Source organism: Alosa alosa, chromosome 15 (assembly GCF_017589495.1).
Source record: "Alosa alosa isolate M-15738 ecotype Scorff River chromosome 15, AALO_Geno_1.1, whole genome shotgun sequence".
Classification (NCBI taxonomy): Eukaryota; Metazoa; Chordata; class Actinopteri; order Clupeiformes; family Clupeidae; genus Alosa; species Alosa alosa.
The window spans coordinates 22,298,496-22,321,288 of NC_063203.1; the positions used below are offsets into that span (position 1 = coordinate 22,298,496).

The 22,793-nt window shown below is 38.7% G+C and overlaps 1 protein-coding gene across 1 annotated transcript in view; it reads right to left on the reverse strand.

The window, feature by feature from the left end:
• Positions 1-22,793, reverse strand: part of LOC125307901 (E3 ubiquitin-protein ligase rnf213-alpha-like) — a 104,156-nt gene that overhangs the window by 16,437 nt on the left and 64,926 nt on the right. The window contains exons 34-42 of the mRNA XM_048264032.1: positions 20,760-20,915; positions 16,940-20,494; positions 16,697-16,833; positions 16,488-16,586; positions 13,770-13,885; positions 13,453-13,575; positions 9,466-9,509; positions 8,894-9,035; positions 8,676-8,805 (exon numbers count right to left, since the gene is read on the reverse strand). Of these exons, the coding sequence (XP_048119989.1) occupies positions 8,676-8,805; positions 8,894-9,035; positions 9,466-9,509; positions 13,453-13,575; positions 13,770-13,885; positions 16,488-16,586; positions 16,697-16,833; positions 16,940-20,494; positions 20,760-20,915 (4,502 nt within the window). The remainder of the gene's footprint in view (positions 1-8,675; positions 8,806-8,893; positions 9,036-9,465; positions 9,510-13,452; positions 13,576-13,769; positions 13,886-16,487; positions 16,587-16,696; positions 16,834-16,939; positions 20,495-20,759; positions 20,916-22,793) is intronic.

Sequence of the window (22,793 nt, forward strand, 5' to 3'; positions counted from 1 at the left end):
ACAAACTTCACTACAGACTTTAGCAGACTGGTTTAGAAATAATTTAATAGCCAGAAATATGCCTGCCCTGCCCTAATAAAGAAATATTTGGTTAACTGCGAGTGAATCCCGTTTGCAGCCGAGAAGAAACGCAGAGGACAAATTAAACATTCTGGTTTTCTCCGAGTGCAACGATGATAGACAGACATCATTTGGACAAAATATAGAGCATATTAACCTCCGTTGCTCAGCCAAATGCCTTCCTGTTACGTCCTGTTATCACGGAGTTACAGGCCATAAACGATTTTTGATGGTCACAAGTTTACTTCATTAGCGGTATATTTTTTTGATTATTAAAGAGTGTTTTTCATTTAAAGGTTTGACTAAAGGTAGCTTCGTGTTTTTTTCTTGAATTTCCCCTTGGGGATCAATAAAGTATCTATCTATCTATTGTAAGGGTCCTATGGAGAGTGGTTCATATTGGGATAGGCAGAAGCACAGTTCAATAACAATTAGTTAAATAATAAGTCATTAACTTTTCTATTAACATATAGTTTGCAAATAAACATTTAACATTTAAATGATGCAAGAAATAACTGTTAATTAGTGCCAAAAAGACATTTAGTTAACTATTAACACATATTAATACAATATTAGTTAATAGATTTGCTAAAACATTAACATACAGATTTTATGCAAACAACTAATATTTAATTAATGATTAAAAAACTATTAACTTGTGCCAAATAGATGTTAGTAACAATTAACAAATATTAACAAAGGGTTAGGTAATTACTAGTTTGCTATTTATTATGGCACCTTATTATGGAGTGTTACCGCTGACTTCCTGTGTGGCGGCTTTGCCACCATATTTGATTGGCTCTCACCTGCCGATACTTTTGAAATTGAAAAATCTGTCTTTTAATTTTTGTGAGGCTTGGTCTGAAGATCATGTGTGTCAAGTTTTGTGAGAAACGGACACAATTTGAGACCCATGAAACTTTTGGAAAGTTTGCACCTTGGCCTGTTGGTGGCGCTACAGCAAGCATGATAGAGTCTTGGAAATTAGTGGGTGGGGCCGTACCTTTTGCCTTAATCAGCTCTGCAAGTTTCAGCTTCATAAGTCCAAGTATTGCGGAGCTACTTGCATTACAGTTTTTTTCAGTCGCTAACAAGCGTTTCTCCAACCAGTTGTCACATTTTCAAAACTCTAAATAGAGTTAGCACAGTTTTTGTGGCCATACCATTCACAAATTTCATGTCGTTTTCACACAATATGCAGTCAGTGATCACATTTCCACAATGCTTACATTTTCTTAACAGACAAGCTATACCTCCCAACAAAATTATGGATTGTTTTTGCAGTATTTACGAATGTTAACACACAACATCCCACAATAGCAAAAACAATATTCCAAACCTTAGATACAGTATAAAAACCTCTGCTTCTGCAATGATATCAGTTCAAAAACAATATATCTCAGCTGATAATAAACAAACAATTGAATAATTGACACACAACTGATTTATGTTGGGTGAATTGGGCCAACTACAGCTGATTCCAGTCTGGCTTAGCCTCAGTGGCAGGGGTTATTTTTTTCTATTACATTGACACTTATACAGTAAAAGGAGGACTTTGAGGAGTGATGTTTTTAGAAACAGAAACAGAAAAAGACAAACACTGTAATGTCTGGTTGAGGAAGAGTAAGAGCAAGGGGCCAAGGGAGAAGAGCAGGCCCAGTGAGAGATGCAGTAAGAGGTGCAGGAGCAGTGAGAGATGCATTGAGAGATGCAGGAGCAGTGAGAGGAGCAGGGCAAGGGAGAAGAGCAGCCCAAGGAGAGGGCAAGGTAGAGGTGTAATAATGCGTGGTGGTGGAATTCCAAAGGCTGCAAGAACTGTTGTCAGTGATGAAATTCGTGCCACTATCATTGACCATGTAATCAATGCGATGTTAATGAAAACATGTGGCCTAACCCTGAATATCCTGAAGATCACAGAGATTAGATACAGTAATTTTGTCCTTTTTTAGCTCCCCCCTTTTTATCTGGGCTTTTTGCTGTTGTTTTTTTGTTCAGAATGCTCCTGTGTGTTTCATGGATATTTTGTTCACTGTAAGCAATACTGTAAAACTTTTTCTGTTCTATCATACTGTAAACAGTATTTCTACTGTATCTCCTGTAGTAAACAGTAAAGGAAAAAATAAACTGATTTGCTTTTTACTGGAATGCTTTTGAATGTGAACATAACATGTGGACATACAGTTCCCAACCAAGAAATTTAGTGTAAAAACTGCATGCAAATACCTGTAAAACTGAAACATAAAAGTCGTTTTTTGTAATGTCAACAATAGCCAGTATTTTGAAACCTGGGGCCTGTACTACGAAGCGGGGTTTCTGACTTATCGAGAGTAACTTGATCACGTGTGGCGTAACTTCCCGATTAACCCGTACTACGAAAGGTGGATAGGTTTTAACCAAGGTATGCTGCCATGGCAATTTACGCTGCATCTCAAACCTGCTCCGACCAGGTTATGTTCTTGGTTAACCCGAGGTTTCCGTTAACCACACCCTTTATAAGTACCACCCCTCCACTAACAATTTCATCCAGGTACGTGTCGGCGTACCTGGATGATCCATACGACATTGGAGCGCAAATCGTGAGGGACTCTCTTCGCAGGGCGAGGGGTTTTAGAGACCGCCAGAAAATATATATAGCCTACCCGGACGATATTCTCTATTAAGATATAGATTGTCAGCCGAGGGAATTCGTTATCTTTGTCAGATGATCTAGGAAGACATCTCATAGCAATGCGTGGACATTCATGTATTCAATCGGTGATGCAAGAATACTGTCCGAAAATAAATCGGACATAGGCCTATAGTAGGCTATGCTGAACATCTGAGCAAGAATAGCCTAAAATAAATCGGACATAGCCTACAGTAGGCCTAATAAATAAAAATCACCATTTTAACAAACTTGTTGAATTGAATGTCATATTACTGTACCCTGCACATAAAGGCTACACATTTCCACAGCACCAGAATCCGACCGAATGCCTCCCTCAACCCCCTCCATAATCGGCCTTTCACTATTATTTGCAATGGCCAACTCCTCTGCTACTGTAAAACACTCTGGTGCCTTTCCTCCTACAGTAGCGTTCGAAGACACCTGTTTCTTGTTAGCTGTAAAACAGAGGCCAAGGCTATAAGCTAGGCCTACATGTTTTCATAATTAAGAAATATTAATGCAAGCTATAACTATATAAACCTACTATTCTGAATAATGTTTTTGTGTTTCATTTTCACCTGCTGCCATGTGCGTTTGGCAATGGTGTTGCATCTGAAATGTTCACAGGATTAGGCATACACTAAATCAGTCAATGGGGGCTACTTAAACATTCAATTATCCTTATTACTATAATCTATATGCCCACTTCTGAATTGGGTTGCATCTGTAGGCCTTTCTATGAACTCAAATTAGGCTGTTTAATTATTTCAACTCATTTCAGACATTCCGTAAGCTACTAATCCTCCGTAACACATGAAGAACATGTGGGAATAAAACTTTTTAGGCTACCCGATCTGTAATACGTTGCCAACAGCCTTGCTTTGCTCACTGCCGACGTATTTGATTTTTGTCGTAGAGTGGGTTTTAATTCCTCATAACTTGTCATAATAATTGTGCATTCCTCATCCGTAAAATAAGGTGATCGCGTCATCATTGAAAGTGGTGACTTGCGCTGCAACCCGCCCTTTTATGTGAACGCGGCACAGGTTAACCCCGCTCAACAAATCAACTTCATAATCAGCCGTAGTACCGATTAACACCACTTAAGATAACCAGGTTTTGTCAACCCTGGTTTAACAAAGTAACCCTGGGTTACATCTGGGTAGGTTAAGCTCCCTTCGTAGTACAGGCCCCTGGTGTACTTTGATTGACTGCATGTACCTTGTGAAGTGAAAACAAGGGTTATTCTTTGACAGAATAATTCATTTTGAGTCAGATTTCCAGTGTTTTGGTAAAGTTAGTGTGTGCAGAGAAAGATGTGTTAGTAATATATTTAACAAAATGTGTTTTTGAGAAGAAAATTATCCACTTGTCCAGTTGTGTTTTGTAGGTGTGAGTCTGTGTTAGAAAAAGTATCTGAAGTATGGGTAAGCGCTTGTTAGCGATTGAAAATAACTGTAATGCTGTTAAAAATTTATGAGTTTTGACCTGTTGGTGGCGCTAAAGTTTTGGGGTCTGTACATTGGTGAAAGTGATCAGTGCTATGAGTAGAATAAGTGTGCCAAATTTCAAAACTTTTCACCAGATGGTTCTATGGGCTGCCATAGACTTCAATGGCAGAGGAAAGATGTTAAATAACTAGATGTACCGCAGAGCGGTACAAAATATGACCGCCGCCCAGTCCAACACATTTTTTCCACAAAAATAAGTCACGCTTGTCAAATTGTGTTCATTTCCTACTTTGTTCCTTTTTTGTGTGTTTGTTATTGAGTGTGTGCAGAGTGTGTGGTTGTTTTTGTGTATATGTGTTTTGTGTGTGTGTGTGTGTGTGTGTGTGTGTGTTTGTGTGCATGTGTGCTTGTGTATGTAGGTGTGTTTGTATGGGTGCATGTGTGTGTGTGTGTATGTGTGTTTATGTGTTTGTGCGTGTTGAATATGGAGATCATATGCTCCATGCCTACCTCTGATCAGTCAGAGAGATAACCAATGAGGCCTACATCACTTTCAGTGCTCCATGACAGTTAAAAATATATGCATATTTAAGGGTAATGCAAAGATTTTGTATTTAATTAGGTGTGCCCGACCGATTTGAGGGCCGCTTGGGCCAAATATGCCAGGGCCGATTTTTGGTCCCAGTCTGCCCCTGCTCTCCGCTCCACTTAAAAATCCTCCCACTCCAGTAAAATCGCATCCACGCTCGCTCCAATTTAAAAGAGGGAGTAATAATCTACAAGCCGAATTGTCACCTTCAAAAGAGAACTTAAATCCTAAAGAACTAAGAGCAACAGCAATATATTTCACTCATAGAACATTTATTTAAAACATAGACAAGTGCAACAACGAACAAAGTTTCGTTGCTCTGCCTGTGTTCCCGTAGCACACTCTCACATTTCCACAAAATGTCTTCTTAGATTCCAAAATGAATCTTTACTCACTGATATAGTGTCACCACATGGTTGTTGTTCCTCTACGTTGTTAGTATTTACCATAAATCCTCAAATTATGGCCAGGGTCTCGTATTTACTTAGGCTGCGCAAAGGACAGGCCTTTATTTGTGGCAGGCTTCTATTTGATGCAGGCCTTTATTTCTTACATGCGTTTTATTGTGAGACATACTTTTCGTTTGGAGCAGCATACCGATATCAAAAGCAGAATATTTTTGGTTTGGTTTGGGATTTAATTTACTTTTGGACTTTTGGATTATATTGCTAAATGTTGGGACTAGAGCTGTCAATAGATTAAAAATGTAATCAAATTAATTACTTACTCTGTGATTAATTAATCTAAATTAATCGCATATATAATTTTTGCTGTGAAACTATTTTAAATGTTTAAAATTCAAATGAATAATTGAATATTCAGCATTAGTGACATTAAAGTTTAAAAACTCTTTTATTATTATTTTCACTGTTCAAATAATGGCCATAATAATCTATGATATGACCTAATATACTGAGGAAATAAATTCAAAAGTGCTTCGGGAAGAAGTTTTTTTTTCACATACAAGGCATTTCAGGCCACAAATATACCTGTAACCTAGGGGACACAATGAAAATAAATTAACACTCCCCTCAATGTCAACAGTATGTCTTTGCATTGATCTGCTTGAAGAGTTGACGAACTTCGGTGATATGCAAATTCCTTGCTGCAGACATTGCAGAGGACTTTATTTTTATCAACACCATCAGGCCATTTTTTTTAAGTAAATGTTCCAATCAATGATCTAGGCAGCACATTTTCTTCTCTCTCCTTCATTTTACAGTCTAATGGTTACTGACTAGAACGGCTCGGGGTCAAAGGTCATATGGAATCGATTAATCTGCACTATTTTTTTATTCAGTTATTTTTTCTCAAATTAATTAATCTAAATTAATCAGTTATTTTGACAGCCCTAGTTGGGACTGATAGACACTGAAATCTGGGGGGTATTTGATGGTTCAATATTACATTTCATGTAGTTGAAAGAGTGTCAGGATTTCCACCTGCTGTTTATTGCGAGACAAGGCAGTCGCTTTCATTCATTCATTGGTGTGCTGTGCTGTAATGGAAACCTTATTGCATAGTCAAGTAGCCTAAATTGAGTTATTTTCTAATTATGCATGATTTATTTTTTATTAAATTCGTAAGCTGGAATGCCTAAAGTCGTGGCAAAAATTGTGTTTAAATTAGTGCTGTCAGTTCAACGCGTTATTAACGGCGTTAACGTAAACCTATTTTAACGGCGTCAATTTTTTTATTGCGAGATTAACGCTCTTTTTGGTGCAACAAACTTTGTAGTTTTGTCACATGCTGTTGCAACAACTAGTAATGTTAGAACAACTACAACACCACACCGGATCTAGCTGGAACTGGAAACTAAACAATATGCACTGACGAATGGAATGGAAACGTTGTATGTGCTGCACGTACACGTCCCCTTTTAGGGGAAAGATGACTGATATAATGGAAACTTGGGAAGTGGGGATCGAAAAGGGGTTATACTTACTAAATCTTGAAACAAATGTGAATAAAATGCACAAAATAAGGTTGGTGTAAGAGTTATCTGTGTGTTTATGGGATTAATGTGACCACTATGTTCCTATTTTTTGCTCTTTCCAGTTTACTAAGAGGAGTGTCACGAATGTAGGCACAGTCCAACTGCCCGTGGCTGACTACTAAGTTCGGCAAGCTTAACTTTACATGTCATAACATCAACTAAACATAAGTCACACATTCAGTCTATCACGTGTAATATGAATGTAGCCTATTTCCTACAACTAGGTTAGATAATTGGCTATGTTATACTGAAGTTCCACAGTTAGCTAGCTAGCAAGCTAACCGTTTTGCATGGGTATTGCAAACAAATTAGGTTGGTAATGTACATAGTTTCGACATGAGTAAGTTACATATACATAATTCTTCATAACTGCCGTGTTAGTAAAATCATTGAATGTTCTGTGAATTAATAACTAGATGTAATGTCATGTCGAAAAGCTCCTTATTTTCAACTGAACTCAAAAATAATTAATATAGTATGAATAGGCTATTGTATTTCCTGTGTGTTATGCCCTTTATAATGTGTGTAGGCCGACATTTTGTGCATGCACTTCTGCGGTAGCATTCAGTTTATATCAGCTATATTCTGAAGAATATATTGTGTTGCCTCAGGTCTGCACATCTTTTTGAAATTTGATTTAGAATCAAATCAATCTATCTATCAAATAGACCTACGTCTTAAAGTTCAGTTAATAAAGTAATTTGCTTTGCTTTCATTTGAATCCCAATCAAGATACATAGTAATTGCTTTATATTGTTAATATGGACTCCTGGAAAGTTCAGAAATGCAAAATAATAGAATTTTAATCATTTGATAAAATATGTGATTATTCGTAATTAACTATAGGAATTCAGTGATTAATCACGATTAAAAATGTTAATCGTTTGACAGCACTAGTTTAAATGTAATACTGCTTCAGCCTCTGGCAAGCTCAGAAGGGGGCGGCAAATGACTGAGCTTGAGAGTGATGTGTTGGAGACCCATTGTGGCAACAGTATTAAACCAACTAACAACATAAAACATTAAGAATGCTCTTATTTCATTGAGTTAAATCACCACAATGTCTTCTAGTGCTTGTGGACTGATACCCCTACTGGTAGGCAATTATTACTCCGGCTTGTATTGGGGGACCGACCTTTATTTGTCCGAATCGACCACGGCCCCGACTATTTACCTAGGCCCAGCTATAAGTAGAATCCCGGCCATAATTTGAGGATTTATGGTAGTTGTTTTGTAGGAATAGTACACCAGTCTGACCTCCATCCCCATCAACAAGCTTACAATGGCACATTTTTGAAGTATAATGGTCTTGGTTTAATTAGGAAGAAATTAATTTTGGATGGATTTGGACATGCCTCAGACCCGTGGTATGAGCTGTATCGGTGCGAAATTGGAGCGGAACAGAGCGGCCACTCCAGCCTCTAAATTAAAAAGTGCTCCGCGCTCCAACAAAATTCCATCTGCTCCGCTCCTTCTCTCGCTCCATTCACTAGCTCTGCTGTGGACAAAGTGAATCTGGTGCCAGCTATAACAGATCTGAAGCACCTCAAAACAGCCATAGCTTTCAAAGGAAAGTCTTAAACCAGCCAAAGTGACATAATCAGCAGAAGCAAATGTTTGGGCACTTGTTTCACTTATATATGTATTCTGTAAATTACTATAGGCTATCCTAATTAGTACTTTCCTACGGATATGCGGCCAAAAACAAAAATAACATGCATGCTGGCTCACTGTTGGATGAGCTTGTGAGTTTTATAAACCTTCCCTACCGCTTCCACTAGGCATGATTCTTTTTATTAATGTGTCAGACTTGATGCCATGTGTGGTTGAGCGTGTGCACACGTGTATGTATGTGCGTGCATGTTTGTTGTGCTGTCTGCCTACTTGGTGAAATAGATGAGCAACTGCTAAAGCACGCAAAAAAACAATTACCTGAAGGACCCTCCCTCAGCAACAAGGTGCCCAGACAAAGCCTGGGTAGTGACCCAATTCTCCCCTTTCTCTTGCACTGAAAGAAGGCTGATGATTCTTCTCTGTAATATTGAGATGAAGTCTTCTGAGACTGAAGAGACACACAATGAATTCAGATATTAGCAAGAATTGACAACAACAACAGGGCATGAAGTAATAGCCATAAACAACCCTCTCACCTTTATATTTGTTATGAAGTAAGCCATGCAAAATTTCTATGCGTTTTGTTGCCCTGTGTGTATTATCTGCCTTGTCTTGCAGCTGCAAAATGCCCTTTTGCAGAGACTTCTTGATTAGCAGCACATTGTCTACCAGGGTCACCTATAATGAAACAGATACTGGCATAAATAATATTGACTATACAATGAGTAAGCTTACATGTTGCTTAACATAAACTTTAATGTAACTACATTTTCCACCAGTAGTTCCATTACTATAAATATTAATATTGTATACAATTACTGCTATTAATGCTATCACTACTCCATAGCCACACCAACATTCAATGATGACCAAAGGAGAAATCTGGTGAGTTTTCACATAGATCTCTGTTTCTCAAGGTTGTTTTTCGTATCGACAGTACTTCCTTGAGAAACAGAGATCTATGTGAAAACTCGCTGGATTTCTCCTTTAATTATGTTCATGATCACAATTGGTCCACTAACTGCTTTTGGAAGGGGTGTCTAATATCCTCTGAACAAATACCATAATGATACATCATAAATCATAAATTAGGACAGTGGCATCGAACCTCTCTTTTTGTACTTTCTTCACATCCATCTGTGCCATTTTCCACTGAAATGCAAAGAATCACAATGTTGCTAGCATTCCTGTTTGGATCTACATTCTAGGTACAGAAAATAATTCAGTTAGCAGAAACTGCATAGGGTTAATGTAAATTGTTATTTAACTATACTGAAGTGGCAATTATAACATTTAAAACACATGACATAAAACACTCATCAGGAATATTAACAATCTAGTCATTTGTGATGGATTTGTCAATTTGTAATTCAAGTGATAGAATTAAGATGTGACTTATGTTTAGTAGATGTTATGACATGTAAAGTTAAGCTTGCTGAACTTGGTTCTAGTCAGCAACAGGCAGCTTGACTGTGCCTGCATTTGTGATACTCTTTTTAGTAGTCCACAAATAGGAATATAATGGTCACCTAAATCCCAGATAATACTAACCTTATTTTATGCCTTTTATTTGTGTTTGTTTAAAAAATTAGTGGTATTGGAATTAGAAATGTATTTATTTAAAACAGGGACAATTCACAAATAACATAAACATTAATCTTGTTATACAAAAGAATATGTGTTCGGCCAGGTTATAGCAACAATTGCTAATTTTCACCTGTAGTCCCTGGGCAGGTATGACAATATAAAAGTAACAATTTAAGAAATATTAAACAGGACTATAGATGACATGGTGGCCATAGTAATTACCGTATTTTCCGGACTATAAGTCACACTTTTTTCATAGTTTGACTGGTCCTGCGACTCAGGTGCAACATATATATCTGTGCAACATATATGTTCTGTGGGAAAGGCATTCCACTGCCTCATGGCAACACATGAGAAAGAGGAACTCCCAAATTGGGTCCTGCGTTGTGGGAAGCTACACCCCCCTTTGTAACACGATGAGTAGTTTGCGCTGTTATTTCAGAGCAGAGTATTACAAACTTTTTTCAGAGGGGGAGCAGTAGCACTGTAAAAAAACTCCCGAGACCGGGCTGCGATATTTTTCCCCCAGGATGGTAAGGCAAGGTACTGCCTTTTTCGCCTCTGATTGGCTAGAAGGGCTCTCGTCCGATTGGTTATTTGATTTGCCTGTGAAACGTCATCTTATGTTTTGATCATATTAACAACAGAAGTAAACAAAGTCAATCCAACAGTGCTATAAAAACAATCTATTATTATTATTATAATAATAATATAATTATTATTATTATTATTATTATAACAGTGTGCCGTCAGATTTATATCCCAAGTTCACAACTGCATAGCCTGTTTAGATTGTGTTTAGATTAGTCCTAGCTGTTTGGGGGAGTTTTGTGATGAACATGTGAACTTAGGAGTACAAATCTGACCAGCCTACCTTTCGTAAATTCGACGTGGCTCTCAAGCACTGAACAGTTATCCTATTAAAGAGTACATAGGCAAAATTATGCATTGCCTGGTTTTAAGATGTAAACGAACGTTCCGCATCCTTCCGCGGAACGTTCCTTGAACCGAAAATTGTTTGCTGGATTTATGCTGAAACAATAGCAAATAGATTTGTTGATACTTGGTTGGATTTAATTTTTTTTGTTGCAGTGTAGCAATTCACCATGAACCCTTTGGAGCAGAATCACTGATAATACCTTATTTTACCTGTAGTTTATGTCCCAAAACAATGTATAGGCATATTTGTTGACATTGTGTAAACATGTTAATACCATATTGTATATTTATGTTGTATGTTTTATATATTTATTGGGTTTTATATATTGCATTGTATCATTACTATACGACCTAAACCATCACCACCTCACGCCCTGCCCCCGCCTGACACCTCCTTGCCTGTGCCTGCTGAGGCGTCCACGACTCTGGCAGCCTTGACAGGGACATCAAGGAGGTGGTCATCCCCAAGCCCCCACCCCCACAATACCAGTGCAACACTCACCTCCACCATCACAGGCTATCGTACCCCCACCATCAGTGGATATTGCACCCCTCTTCCACACGGCGATCACGAACAATGAGGCGACAACGACCTCAGTCAACAGCCATCAGACACACAGATCCCAGATGCACCCCTCCCCTTACTGTACTAAAATACAAATTATACTAAATAAAACATCATCACAGGAAAACAAGTGAGCGCTAAACTGAACACGAGTAAGGCAGCAGGGCCTGACAAACTGTGTCCAAGGCTACTCAAGGCCTGTGCTGCTGAGCTGGGGGAGCCACTGAAGCACATCTTCAATCTAAGTCTACGCCTTGGACAAGTTCCAACACTGTGGAAGACATCATGTCTCACCCCTGTCCCTAAAAAGCCACATCCTAGTGAGCTTAATGACTAAAGACCTGCCGCTCTAACATCACATGTAATGAAGACAATGGAGCGACTCGTCTTAGGTATGCTCAGACCCCAGGTACCCCACCGCAGATTGCGAACGCTGTCAGACCCAAGTTTCCGTTGTATTTATTAATCGTTCAATCCTTAGTGTAAACTGCGCCTGTATCTGCCTTTCTCCGCCCATAAACGCAATTTACGAACGTCCACAACTTAATGGCAGCGCCTACATACAAGCGCAGTTCAATGAAGTTAACTGATGACAACATTAAAAAGAATCAAATGTTTAGCGATCATGAAATAATACCATACATGATAAGATGTAAACAAGCAGGGAGATAATGAAGATCAGTAGTTCTACTCAAACTGCTTGTGCACGTAGGCTATGGAAGACTTTTTACGCTAAACTCCCACTTTCCCCTGGATCCTCCCATGAATGCATATGCATGACATGACAAACGCAATCTGCCACTTTCAGCTCCCTCGACAGGCAGTTTGCGCTTTTACATAATTGCGGCCTGTTTGTACATACCTCGCAATGATTTTACACGCACATTGCGAAATAAATATACCTGAAGTGGGCGCAAAAGTGTTAGTACATCTGGCCCTGAGTGTCATCCACTCCACAGCACTATTGTTAAGCAGAAGAGCCTGATCAGCTGGAGACTTCGCTCACTGCCTTGCACAACAGACAGACTGAGGAAGTCATTCATCCCCAGGGCCATTGAACTGTTCAATGCATCACTTAAGGGAAGAGGAGAAATAGACTTCTCCGCATAGTCTGTCTGCCTCTTCACCACCTCCATGTCTTGAACTGTCTGTCCACTAGCCACTTTACCATTGTCTTCTGCCTCACTGTTTGCGTGCTTTACTAGCACATATATGCACAACCCCTCCCTCCATGCCACAGCCGAACTGTGACCACACTTATACTTTTCTTAATATAGTTATTTATATATAGATATATAGACTTTATTCTCACACTGTTGCACTATTTGACTTACTCATTTGCACCATCACCATGACACTCATTCACAAAGAGCACCTTACCTTACTTTATGCACAGAGGACCACAGGCTCAATCCCTGCTTCAGTCATTGCTGATTGATTAATCACCCACTATGTGGATAGTGTTTTTTAGAATTGATTTAGATTAAGTTTTATTTAGTATATTATAGTATATATTTAGTATATTTTATTTTGTATTTTAGTATATTTAGTATATACTTTATCTTCTACAGTCCTTATTGCTTAGTTGTGTTTTTTATATTATATACTTTTAATTACTTTTTCTGCTGTTAGTGAATGTGTGTGTGTATGTTGTCTGTATGCTACTGTGACCTTGAATTTCCCCTAGGGATCAATAAAGTATCTATCTATCTATCTATCTATCTATCTATCTATTATCATTGGAGTCAGGTGACTATGGTAAGCGTTTCACTACATATTGCACTTTGCATAATTTGTATGTGACAAATACAAATTTGATTTGATATCTGTTTGTGTGTGTTATATGTGTTTTTCTTTGTTTTAACAGTTGCTGCCGTAATACAACAATTTCCTTTTGGGTATCAATAAATATAGCTAGCCCGCTTGTCAGTGTATCATATTGCTATCATGAATGAATAGATACTGTATCTCCATACTTTTTACTGAATGTACAGTGGGTATTACCAAAGCAAGAGGCAGAACTCTTCTGTAGAATCTCTGAGACGGTCATACTCTGTAGCTGGTATATGTCACCAGGAAATCCAAAGGTTGGAATAAGCTCATCGAGGTGCAGTGACGTCCAATCATCTAAAGAGGAATTTTTACAGCCTTAACAACACCACAATTACACACTTACCACAGACTCACATGATTAAAATATTCTAAATTGCTTGAGATTGAATTATTATTTTAAATATTCTATTACATTACTTTCAAACCATTAATATTAATAATAAAACAAAAATATGTAGAAACATCACAAAATATGTTGAATGGATCACCTCCAAAAGAAGCAATGTAGCCACATCCTCCTGAAATTCTTGGTAATCTTGTGATAAGAACAACATCAAACTCAGGTGTGTCCTTCATCATGCTTCTCAGGTGAGTTATATTATGTCTGAGGGGGGAAATTGGAATTAAGGGGAAAGATTGGAAATCCTGAATAAAGTTGCTTTATTTTGCTTAGTTGCTTACTTTTAGGGCTAAAATGCTTCGTGAATTAACTTTACTCTTAGTAAAAAAAATAGGAGTCCTAAGTTACGAGTGATGAAGTTACAAGTGCAAGCATCTCATATCAAATGACCATGGCATTACGCTAAGCAACACAAATCCCATACATAGCAACATACATCTCCTCCCTATTCACACAAGAAATGAATGATGCTGAATCTCTGCTTAGCATGCTAAATCTCCGCTTAGCATTTTAATAACAGAAGGGGCACATTTATGTTGACCACTAGAACATGACTCATATGTCTGTAACTCTATAAAACACTTAAATAAAGGACGCACACCATCCAGCACATACACATGGAAACCGATATTTTGGGCACTTGTTTGGCCACAAACTCAAAACGTGAACTAGGGCCAAGGCTGCACCACTGCACCCAGGGTTGCTAGGCAACATCAAATAAACAAATGAGAGTCTTTCAGTGTGTATTAAATGTGTACGTGTGATTACGAATGGATTTATGTGGTTTGCAATTAGAATAAACAAGAAATAACATTTCCAATGGCTGTTTATTGTCCCTAGGTTTACAGAAACACCTATTCATATTAATATGTATGGAACGACCACTGCCGACCACTGTTTATTACATGGCCCAGAATGCCTTGCATGTCTTTACAACAAAACAACACTGTAAAACCTAATTGCCCGTAAACATATGAATTTGCATACTTGTAACATTTTTAATAATACTCTCCCATCATGACATTTAACAATAATGAAAAATTTGATTTGAATACCATCAATGTGAAAATAACTGTACTATGTTAGCTATATATAGCTAATGTTCTCCTTGATGTCCATAAACACCCATGGCAGAGCAATGAATTGATGAGCGTGGCAAGGCTGGACAGAGACACTGTGTACACTGGGAAGGCATTGTGGCAGAATTATAGTAGCAAAGGTGAAGGATGACAGATACCAAGCCAAATGATGTAAACTTTTGGAAAGTTTTCTTTTTTTTTAGCTTGTGCACCCTCACATTGGAGTCCCGAGTTCATATACAAAATTTGGTATCGATATGTGACAGTGATAGTGACAGTGACAGTTCCTGAGATATGGACGACTTCCTGTTTCGGAGCTTCGCCGTCAATTTCGTTTGGCTGTGACGGGCAAACGCTTTCGAAAATCAAAAATCCTTCTGGTAACTTTTGTGAGGCTTGGTCCAAGGATGTACGTCAAGTTTCGTGGCGTTCGGACCAAATTTGTGACCTGTGAACATTTAGTTTAGCTTTGTGTTACATCCAATATGGCGGACGAACGACACGATCACTTGACGTCATCTTCGCCAGCAACTTACACCGGTACTGACCGGACGTTTTAAAGTTGGAACGGTGTCTCTGTCTCAGAGGGTCTAGGCGCTAGAGCTGGCCAAAAATTAGGGAGTCGGGAATAAGAAAATTTAAGAAGAACAGTAAGTGTGCTGCTTTCAGTAAAATATCCCGTAGTTGAATAGCCGCACAACATTAGCCCTGCCACACAAGTAGGTCTCGCTGCAGAAAACAGGATCCAAGGGGTGGAGCTGGATCTAGGTCCGGTCATAATAATCATAATCTGTGAAGTGTGGGGTGATATTTTGTTTTGTTATTTTTTATAATTTATTTTATTACCAATTTCTGGGATTCTGACTGGACAAAGCGATTGTCAGTCAAAGGTTCCAATTAGGGCTGCCAAGCCATTAAAAAAAATCTAATGAATTACATACTCTGTGATTAATTAATATAAATAATTCACATGCATCCATTTGTGCTATGAATGTATTTTTTAAAAATATTTCAATTAAAAAGTTGGCAGATTAGTGAATCAATGAAATGCCAAACCAACATTATAGAATTTAAGGCAATAAGTTTCAGGTATTTTTGGCAACTTTAGAGCTCTACCTGGAGTTGCAAAATATTTATATTTTACTTTGCCTTTGTAGCCTAAATAGCCTTCTTCTCAAGGCTTGTTCTGCACAAGGAATATGCTTTTGTTGTTTAGGCGATGAACTAACATCAGTCAAATATCTATACTATAGTATATATATATATATATATATATATATATATATATATATATATATATATATATATATATATATATATATACTATACTGGCAGATTAGGCGCCCTTTGGTGCATTAACGCCACCTACAGGATCACGTCAATGTACGATAGGGTGCAAGTGTGGATATAGCAGGAGTTGGGTTTAGATCCAGCTTCACCCCTAGTGTTTTGCAGCGAGGTCCATCTCATGCCACCGGACCTATCAGTCTCTGTAGGCTACTGTTGTCCTGTTGCTACCCCCAGCGAAACAGGTGTTTTCAAAGCATCCTTTTTCTTGCTTGAGTGATCATGTTAGAGTGGATAACGGCGTTGTTGATGTGAGAGCACGTTTTGACGTAAATGTAAAGTCCCTGCCACTTTTGTTATTTCATGAATATGAAAAGGTTTATCACAAGGGAGTCCTACAGAACATTTTACTACCTCTGTGTGACAAAGGATCATCCTACCTTACACAAAATAGAATGCGCTGACTTTGTTTTGCACATTCAAAGTAAGACTGCAATAGTACCAGCTTGCGTGCTCCTGTATCAGCTACAAGGAAGTCTCTACAAACATAAATAAAGAAATATATATTAAATAAAGAATTTTACTTGGCTGTGATGATAGGTGATGCAATTGCATATCTGTATGCTAAATCTACTTAACAGGGAATTACCTCAGTGTCTGAGTAAATGACTGCTCTGTGTAAAACTCATTGAGCAGGTAGAGGCAAGAGTCATTTTCTCCAATGTTGAGTTGGTTGTTGATTTGCTCCAGATCTCTTTTATTCAGGAGACGGGAAAATGTGGACACCTGTAACCAATTAGTAAAATAATGTTGTATTGTGGAGTCATTATTTACTATTGTGATGATAATTATGTGAGGCTGCTTGGTTGCATACAGTATGCAGTGCACTAACCTCAATATTAAGTCCTTTGGGGTATTCTCTGTATTTCATCAGGGTCTTTATCATATTCCCATGAGGCTGTTTGACAAAATATACCTCAAGCAAGATGTCATGAATTGCACAAGTATACTTTGATGCTTTCAACACTGAATCAGGAGTTGCACACTGAAGTAGCTTTTCCTTGGCCAAGTCAAGAATTTCTTTTCCGTCAGAATCATCCAGTTCATCAGTTCTGTCTGAATCATGCCGTTCCTGATGTCTGGAAACAATGTCTGGACAACACTGTAATAGCACAGATGCACACGTGTCTTCGGTGTATCCTATAATGCAGTCATGCTTTTTCCTCGAGATGTCTGCCACTTCTTCCGATTGATACATGTCAGTTGTCACAAGTGTCTTCAACCAGTTCTCCAGTTCATTCTGCATTTCCTTCGCATAGGGTGGGAGGATATTGCTGATCTCCACACAGTGTTTCTCCAGACGGTTCAGAAGTGGAGTAGGGAACTGTTTATATACTGTGCTCTTCTCTTCAATGACAATGAGTCGGAACTCATCTTTTACTCTACACTTCACACGATGGGACCCAAGCCCAAGATCTACATAGTAACTGCCCCCTAACTTCACATAGCATTGATTCAGGGCATCGTAGAGACTCTCATAGAGACTCTGAATATTCAGCAGTATGACTGCTCTCCCTGTCTCCATGCATGTCTTCACTCTGTTTACAATGCGACACACCTGGGAATACTCTTCATCATGTGGGAATCCAGATCCAAAGATGACCTCAGTGCTTTCTTCATTGATAATTCCCTGCAGTTTCAGAATTTGTAGTGCTGCATGGTTTGTTGTTGGTAAGAGAAGATACCTGGATGTAAAACCTGATGTGCATATCGTCAGGTTTTCTCTAAGCAAAGAAATTGTGTCACATTTTTCTGTTTTCTGACCAAAAACATCCCCGAATATTTTAAGAATATCAATGGAATCAAATCCACCAAAATTCCGCTGAACAGCTTTGGTAAGCTCCTCATTTGAAGGTCTTCCATTTGTTTCTATGGCATATGACACAATTAGCTTAACGAGACTGTAAAAGTCCCTGAGTCCAAAGAATTCACCGAACTGTTCCTGTTCACAAAGCACCTTTTGGTAAAACTCAGTAAGTGAAGAAATGAGTATCTTAATTTCAGGGAGTATGTGCTTTTCATCATGGGGACATATAGCAAGAGCTGTGTTCTCCAACTCTTCAAACTCTGGAGATGTTCTCAGGACCAGAATACCTCTGTTCATCTTTGCTGGATCCAGTGACCAGTTGGAAATCCCAATGAATGCAACCTTTTTGAAGTCTTCAGGTTGCTCATCATCAATGCAACCAAATTCCAAAAGTGGGTGCAGTGTTTTCAAAGGCATCTTTGGGGAGTCTTCTGCCAGTCCAATTTCATCAAGGACCACCACAGAGACATATTCATCTAGATTCTTCTCCCTCTGAAACTGTGTACACTGTCTGAACACAGAGATGATACCATCGGGGGAAGAGTGAGGGCTGCACTGAAAGGAAGCAAGCTGGGCTTTTTTGAAGCCTTTGAAGAGTTCACTTTGGGAGCTTTTCCCCTGCATTGCATGGGCAGCAATAGTCTTGGATAACGATTTGGAACTCCCTGGTTTACCAACAAGGAATAATGGAATTCTCAAATTCATGCAAACAACCATCATGAACACATTTTCCTTCAGGGCATCATTCTTTGCCACAGAACCTGGACAGTCAACATGGTCAATGAACACTTTTTTGCATGACTCTATCTCAGTGCTGATAGCCTCAGAATTCAATAGTAATTCCTCGGCAACCTTTTCCAGATATGCATCACGATTTTCAAGAGATGCCATGTAGCAAACTCCGATTGCAAGGATGAGGGATCGAACCAACTCATGTACACCTATATTGGTACTATTACTATGTTTGTCCATTTCAGGGAATAATGTGACCTTTTGCTGATAAAACCACATGACTGTTTTCATGCAGCGCTCAATGTCTCTCAGACTGACCATCCTACATTCATCAGTTAAACCAGCCATGTGCATCTGAGAAGCAGAGATAACCTTTGTGAATAGGGACTCATGCTCTTTTGGAAGTTTTTCTTTTTGGAAGAATGTTTTAACCATCTGTTGGATGTACAGCTCTTGTGTCTTCTCATTTAATTTTCCAAAGTCCCAGACAAGTGGTGAAAGACTTGGAGGTAAAGGCTGAACTCTGTAGACCAGCTGCCTCATTGGAATTTGTCCTAGTTTCTCTTCTGTATTCTCAGACTTTACTTGGTACCCGAGGCCAGCTTTCTCCAGTTGTTCAATGGCTTCCTGTGAGTGCTTCCTATAGGGATTGCATGCCGCAATGATTTTTAGACGACGTGCATCAATTGGTTCTCCATTCACAGATTTGTCACAGATAACTTCCTTGATTGCATTCACAGCTTCTGTTGTGTTTGCCTCATCAAAAAACAGAACAGTGTCCATTGCTAGAGCCTCATTCCGTTTTGAAATCTCAACAGCCTCTTTAACTTTTTTGTAAATTGTTTCTGATGTTGTGCCTCCATGAACCCTCACCACAATCATATTTTTGCCCTCTTTCCCAGACCTCAGCAGATCACACATGAACTGCACCAGTCGAGTTTTCCCACATCCAGTTTCACCCATGATGATGACAGGGATGTCAGACTCAAATCGCAGATGAATGGCAAGGATTTTCATCACATTGTCAAGTGTCAGCTGATAGGTGTCATCTGGATCTGTGACGTTGATGACGCCTAGAACTCTACTTATGATGTCCAGCTGTTCTTTCCGTGGAAGTATCTCAAACTCTATATTAAATGGAACCCTTTGTGTCCTCAACTGGTGAAAAAGCACTCTGTCAATCACCTTCTGTTCTACAATCTCTCCAGTACGAGAATCGATGGCATTCAAGTTATGAATGTGGAACCCCAGAAATGTCATGGAATTGTTGTCAGCATTAAACATGATGTAGGGGTGAGCTTGTTGTTCCCAACGTCTTCTGAGTTGGAAATCTTGTAGATCAACATCTTCATCTGTGTTCATTTCTTTCTCAGTACTTTCATCACTTATCATTAGTGATCGCATGGAGAAATCCTTGGACATTGTTATCATGAATTTCACAACAAATTTCTTGAAGCCAGTAAGGTCTTGACTTAAGATGTCACTGCAGAAGATTGATTGCTCACATTTCTTTAACTGCATATTGAGGAAGTGTGTGAAGTTTCTGAGTTCTCCCCATGAGGGTGTTCTGTTGTCACAGTAACGCATAAGGCATTGTAACCACTCCTTAGGGGTATCCTCACATGAAAAACGTTCAAATGAAAAATTCTCAAGCTGGTTCTGTTCATATCTTTTGAAGTATTGGTATGTCCGCTGAAAGGCTTCACTGGAAAATTCTGCCTGATCCATTAACTGATACTCCTCATCAGATGATCCTCCTTCAGACAGGTACTTCTGTGTCTCCTCTGGTGACAGGCATTTGACATTTGGGAACATTTCCAGAAATGCCTCTTCCATTTTGGTGGGAATCTGTGTGATAAACAAATACTATTGGTTGGATGGAGTATAACATATTTCTTCAAACAAATATTACCTTGCAGATCAGTGAGCATAGGCCAAATATAATAATTTATCCTACAGTACGTGATTAAACAAAAAGCAAACAAAATATGGAAAACAACTACACCCACTGAATAAAATGCGAGATTGATTTTCTAAAATGAGTGATGATGACTATTGCATTTTCATTGTATTACATCCCTTATTAAGTCACTAATTTACTGCATTACTATACCTCAGAGTTATGTCTATCACATTCTCTATTTGTTCGTCTTGTGTATTCCACCAAGTACACATGGGAGTTGTTGCACCTCCACATGGATCCGTCTGGGCTCTGAAAGCATCTCAATACAAACAGCTGGAGCAGGAATGAGTAAAGACCCTTGGATACCTGGAAGTACAATAATAATAATAATATAATAATAATAATAATAATAATAATAATAATAATAATAATAATAAAAAAAAAAATCATTCAAATGCAACATTCAAATTCTCCCTTATTTCCGTTTGAGAGGAATTCCTATCATTGAGAGCTGTGAATGCCTCTTTGGATTAACGCCAACATGCCGAGTGATATAAATAGGCAATGTTGTGTTTGCAGTGTAGATAAAACCATGTTTGAAGAGAAGAAACAAGATAACCTTTCAATCACTAAGGGCAATGTGAGGTCACTGGCGATTGTGACAGATGAACTAGCAGCAGGGGTGACGAATAACAGGGAATTTTGGGAGTGTTTTGTCATGTGTTTACAGTGTGTACTGTAGAGACATAAGTTCATGAAGATATTCACAAACAAATGCAAGCATTTATAATGTTAAATGTGGGCTATGTCCTCTCAAAATTGTCACACATCGCTGCCAAGTATACCGGTTTTGCTTAATGGAAACATTTGCAATTCTGCTTTGTCTTGTTTTGACAAATATCGCTTTATTTTGCGCAAATCTGTAATGGAAACACAGCTACTGTTAAAGAGAGTCAGTCTGCAATCTGTGCATTGAACTACATCCCTTTATTACATAACCATTATTTGCAAAGGGTATTTCCACATGTGCGATTAGAGCATGTGATGTCATCCACTCGGACAGAGCTCGAGCTGCAGTTTTTTCATTGTTGTTGACCTCTATGACATGACTCTTATATGTAAGACATCCGTGGCCTACTGGTTAGGAAGCAAGGCACTTAACCCCCAACTGCTCCCTGGGTGTTAGATCAAGGGCTGGAAACTGCTCCAGGTGTGATCCTGATGAGCCCGCTGCTCCTAGGTCATGATAGATTTGATAATCTACAAAGTAACAAGGTTGTAGCAGCACAGCTGTTACATGCACTGAAGACAATGAGGCCTTGACTGGAGCTAAGAATGCTTTGTATATCAAATCTATCATGACCAGATTTACCCCATCCAGCAGGTCTCAGGTCAGCTCTTTGCCTCTGATGAAAATTTAGGCAAATTGGCAAAGTTTTGTAAAAGCACTCAGTATTACAATGTAACAACTATATGTAGGTTCCCACCAAATACATAATGCAAGTACAATGATAGTACCTGATAGTACATGTTGTTACACAGGTTGTACCACTGTACCTAATTAGGTAGGTACACTGTAACAGTGTTACCCATTTATTTTATATTTGGCCTGTTATGAAATCATGAATTGAACAATTTAAGCACAGCTCAGCTGTAAGAAACTCAAATAGCCTAGATGTATGCTTAGCATTTTGTGATCATTAAGGCTACTTTCACAAACTCTTAGTCAGCTGCATCCTCTGATTATTGATCTCAGTAAAAATTTCAAGTTTTTGCCTGAAATTGCACTGTGCCTATTTACAAGGGCATTGTTCCCACCTCTTTTGGGGTCAACCATCAAATGCTGGACCTCTATAGAAAGCTGAGAACCTGTAGTTTTCGTAGGAAACAGTCAAAATAACTGTGTGATGTACTGACAAAGAGCTACAGAGGCTAGAATATATTTTTTTCTTTCTGCCGGATTAAAAGCATCTCTGAACTGACCACATTTCAGCCCTCACTTGATATCCCTTAGAAACACAACTGAGCCCTAGCACCAGGTCTTGTGAAGCTGTGTGCAAACGTAGATCAATATAGAATGAAAATATGAGTGCTTTAGACTATTATTTGCCAAGGTATGCCCATGTGTTTTGTAAAATGCCTATGGATACTCCCCATAGGACTTTTTGTTATCCAAAATGCATACTGACAATCAAATGCTTACTGCACATGAACCCCTTTGTGTAGAAGCATAATCCTGGTCTC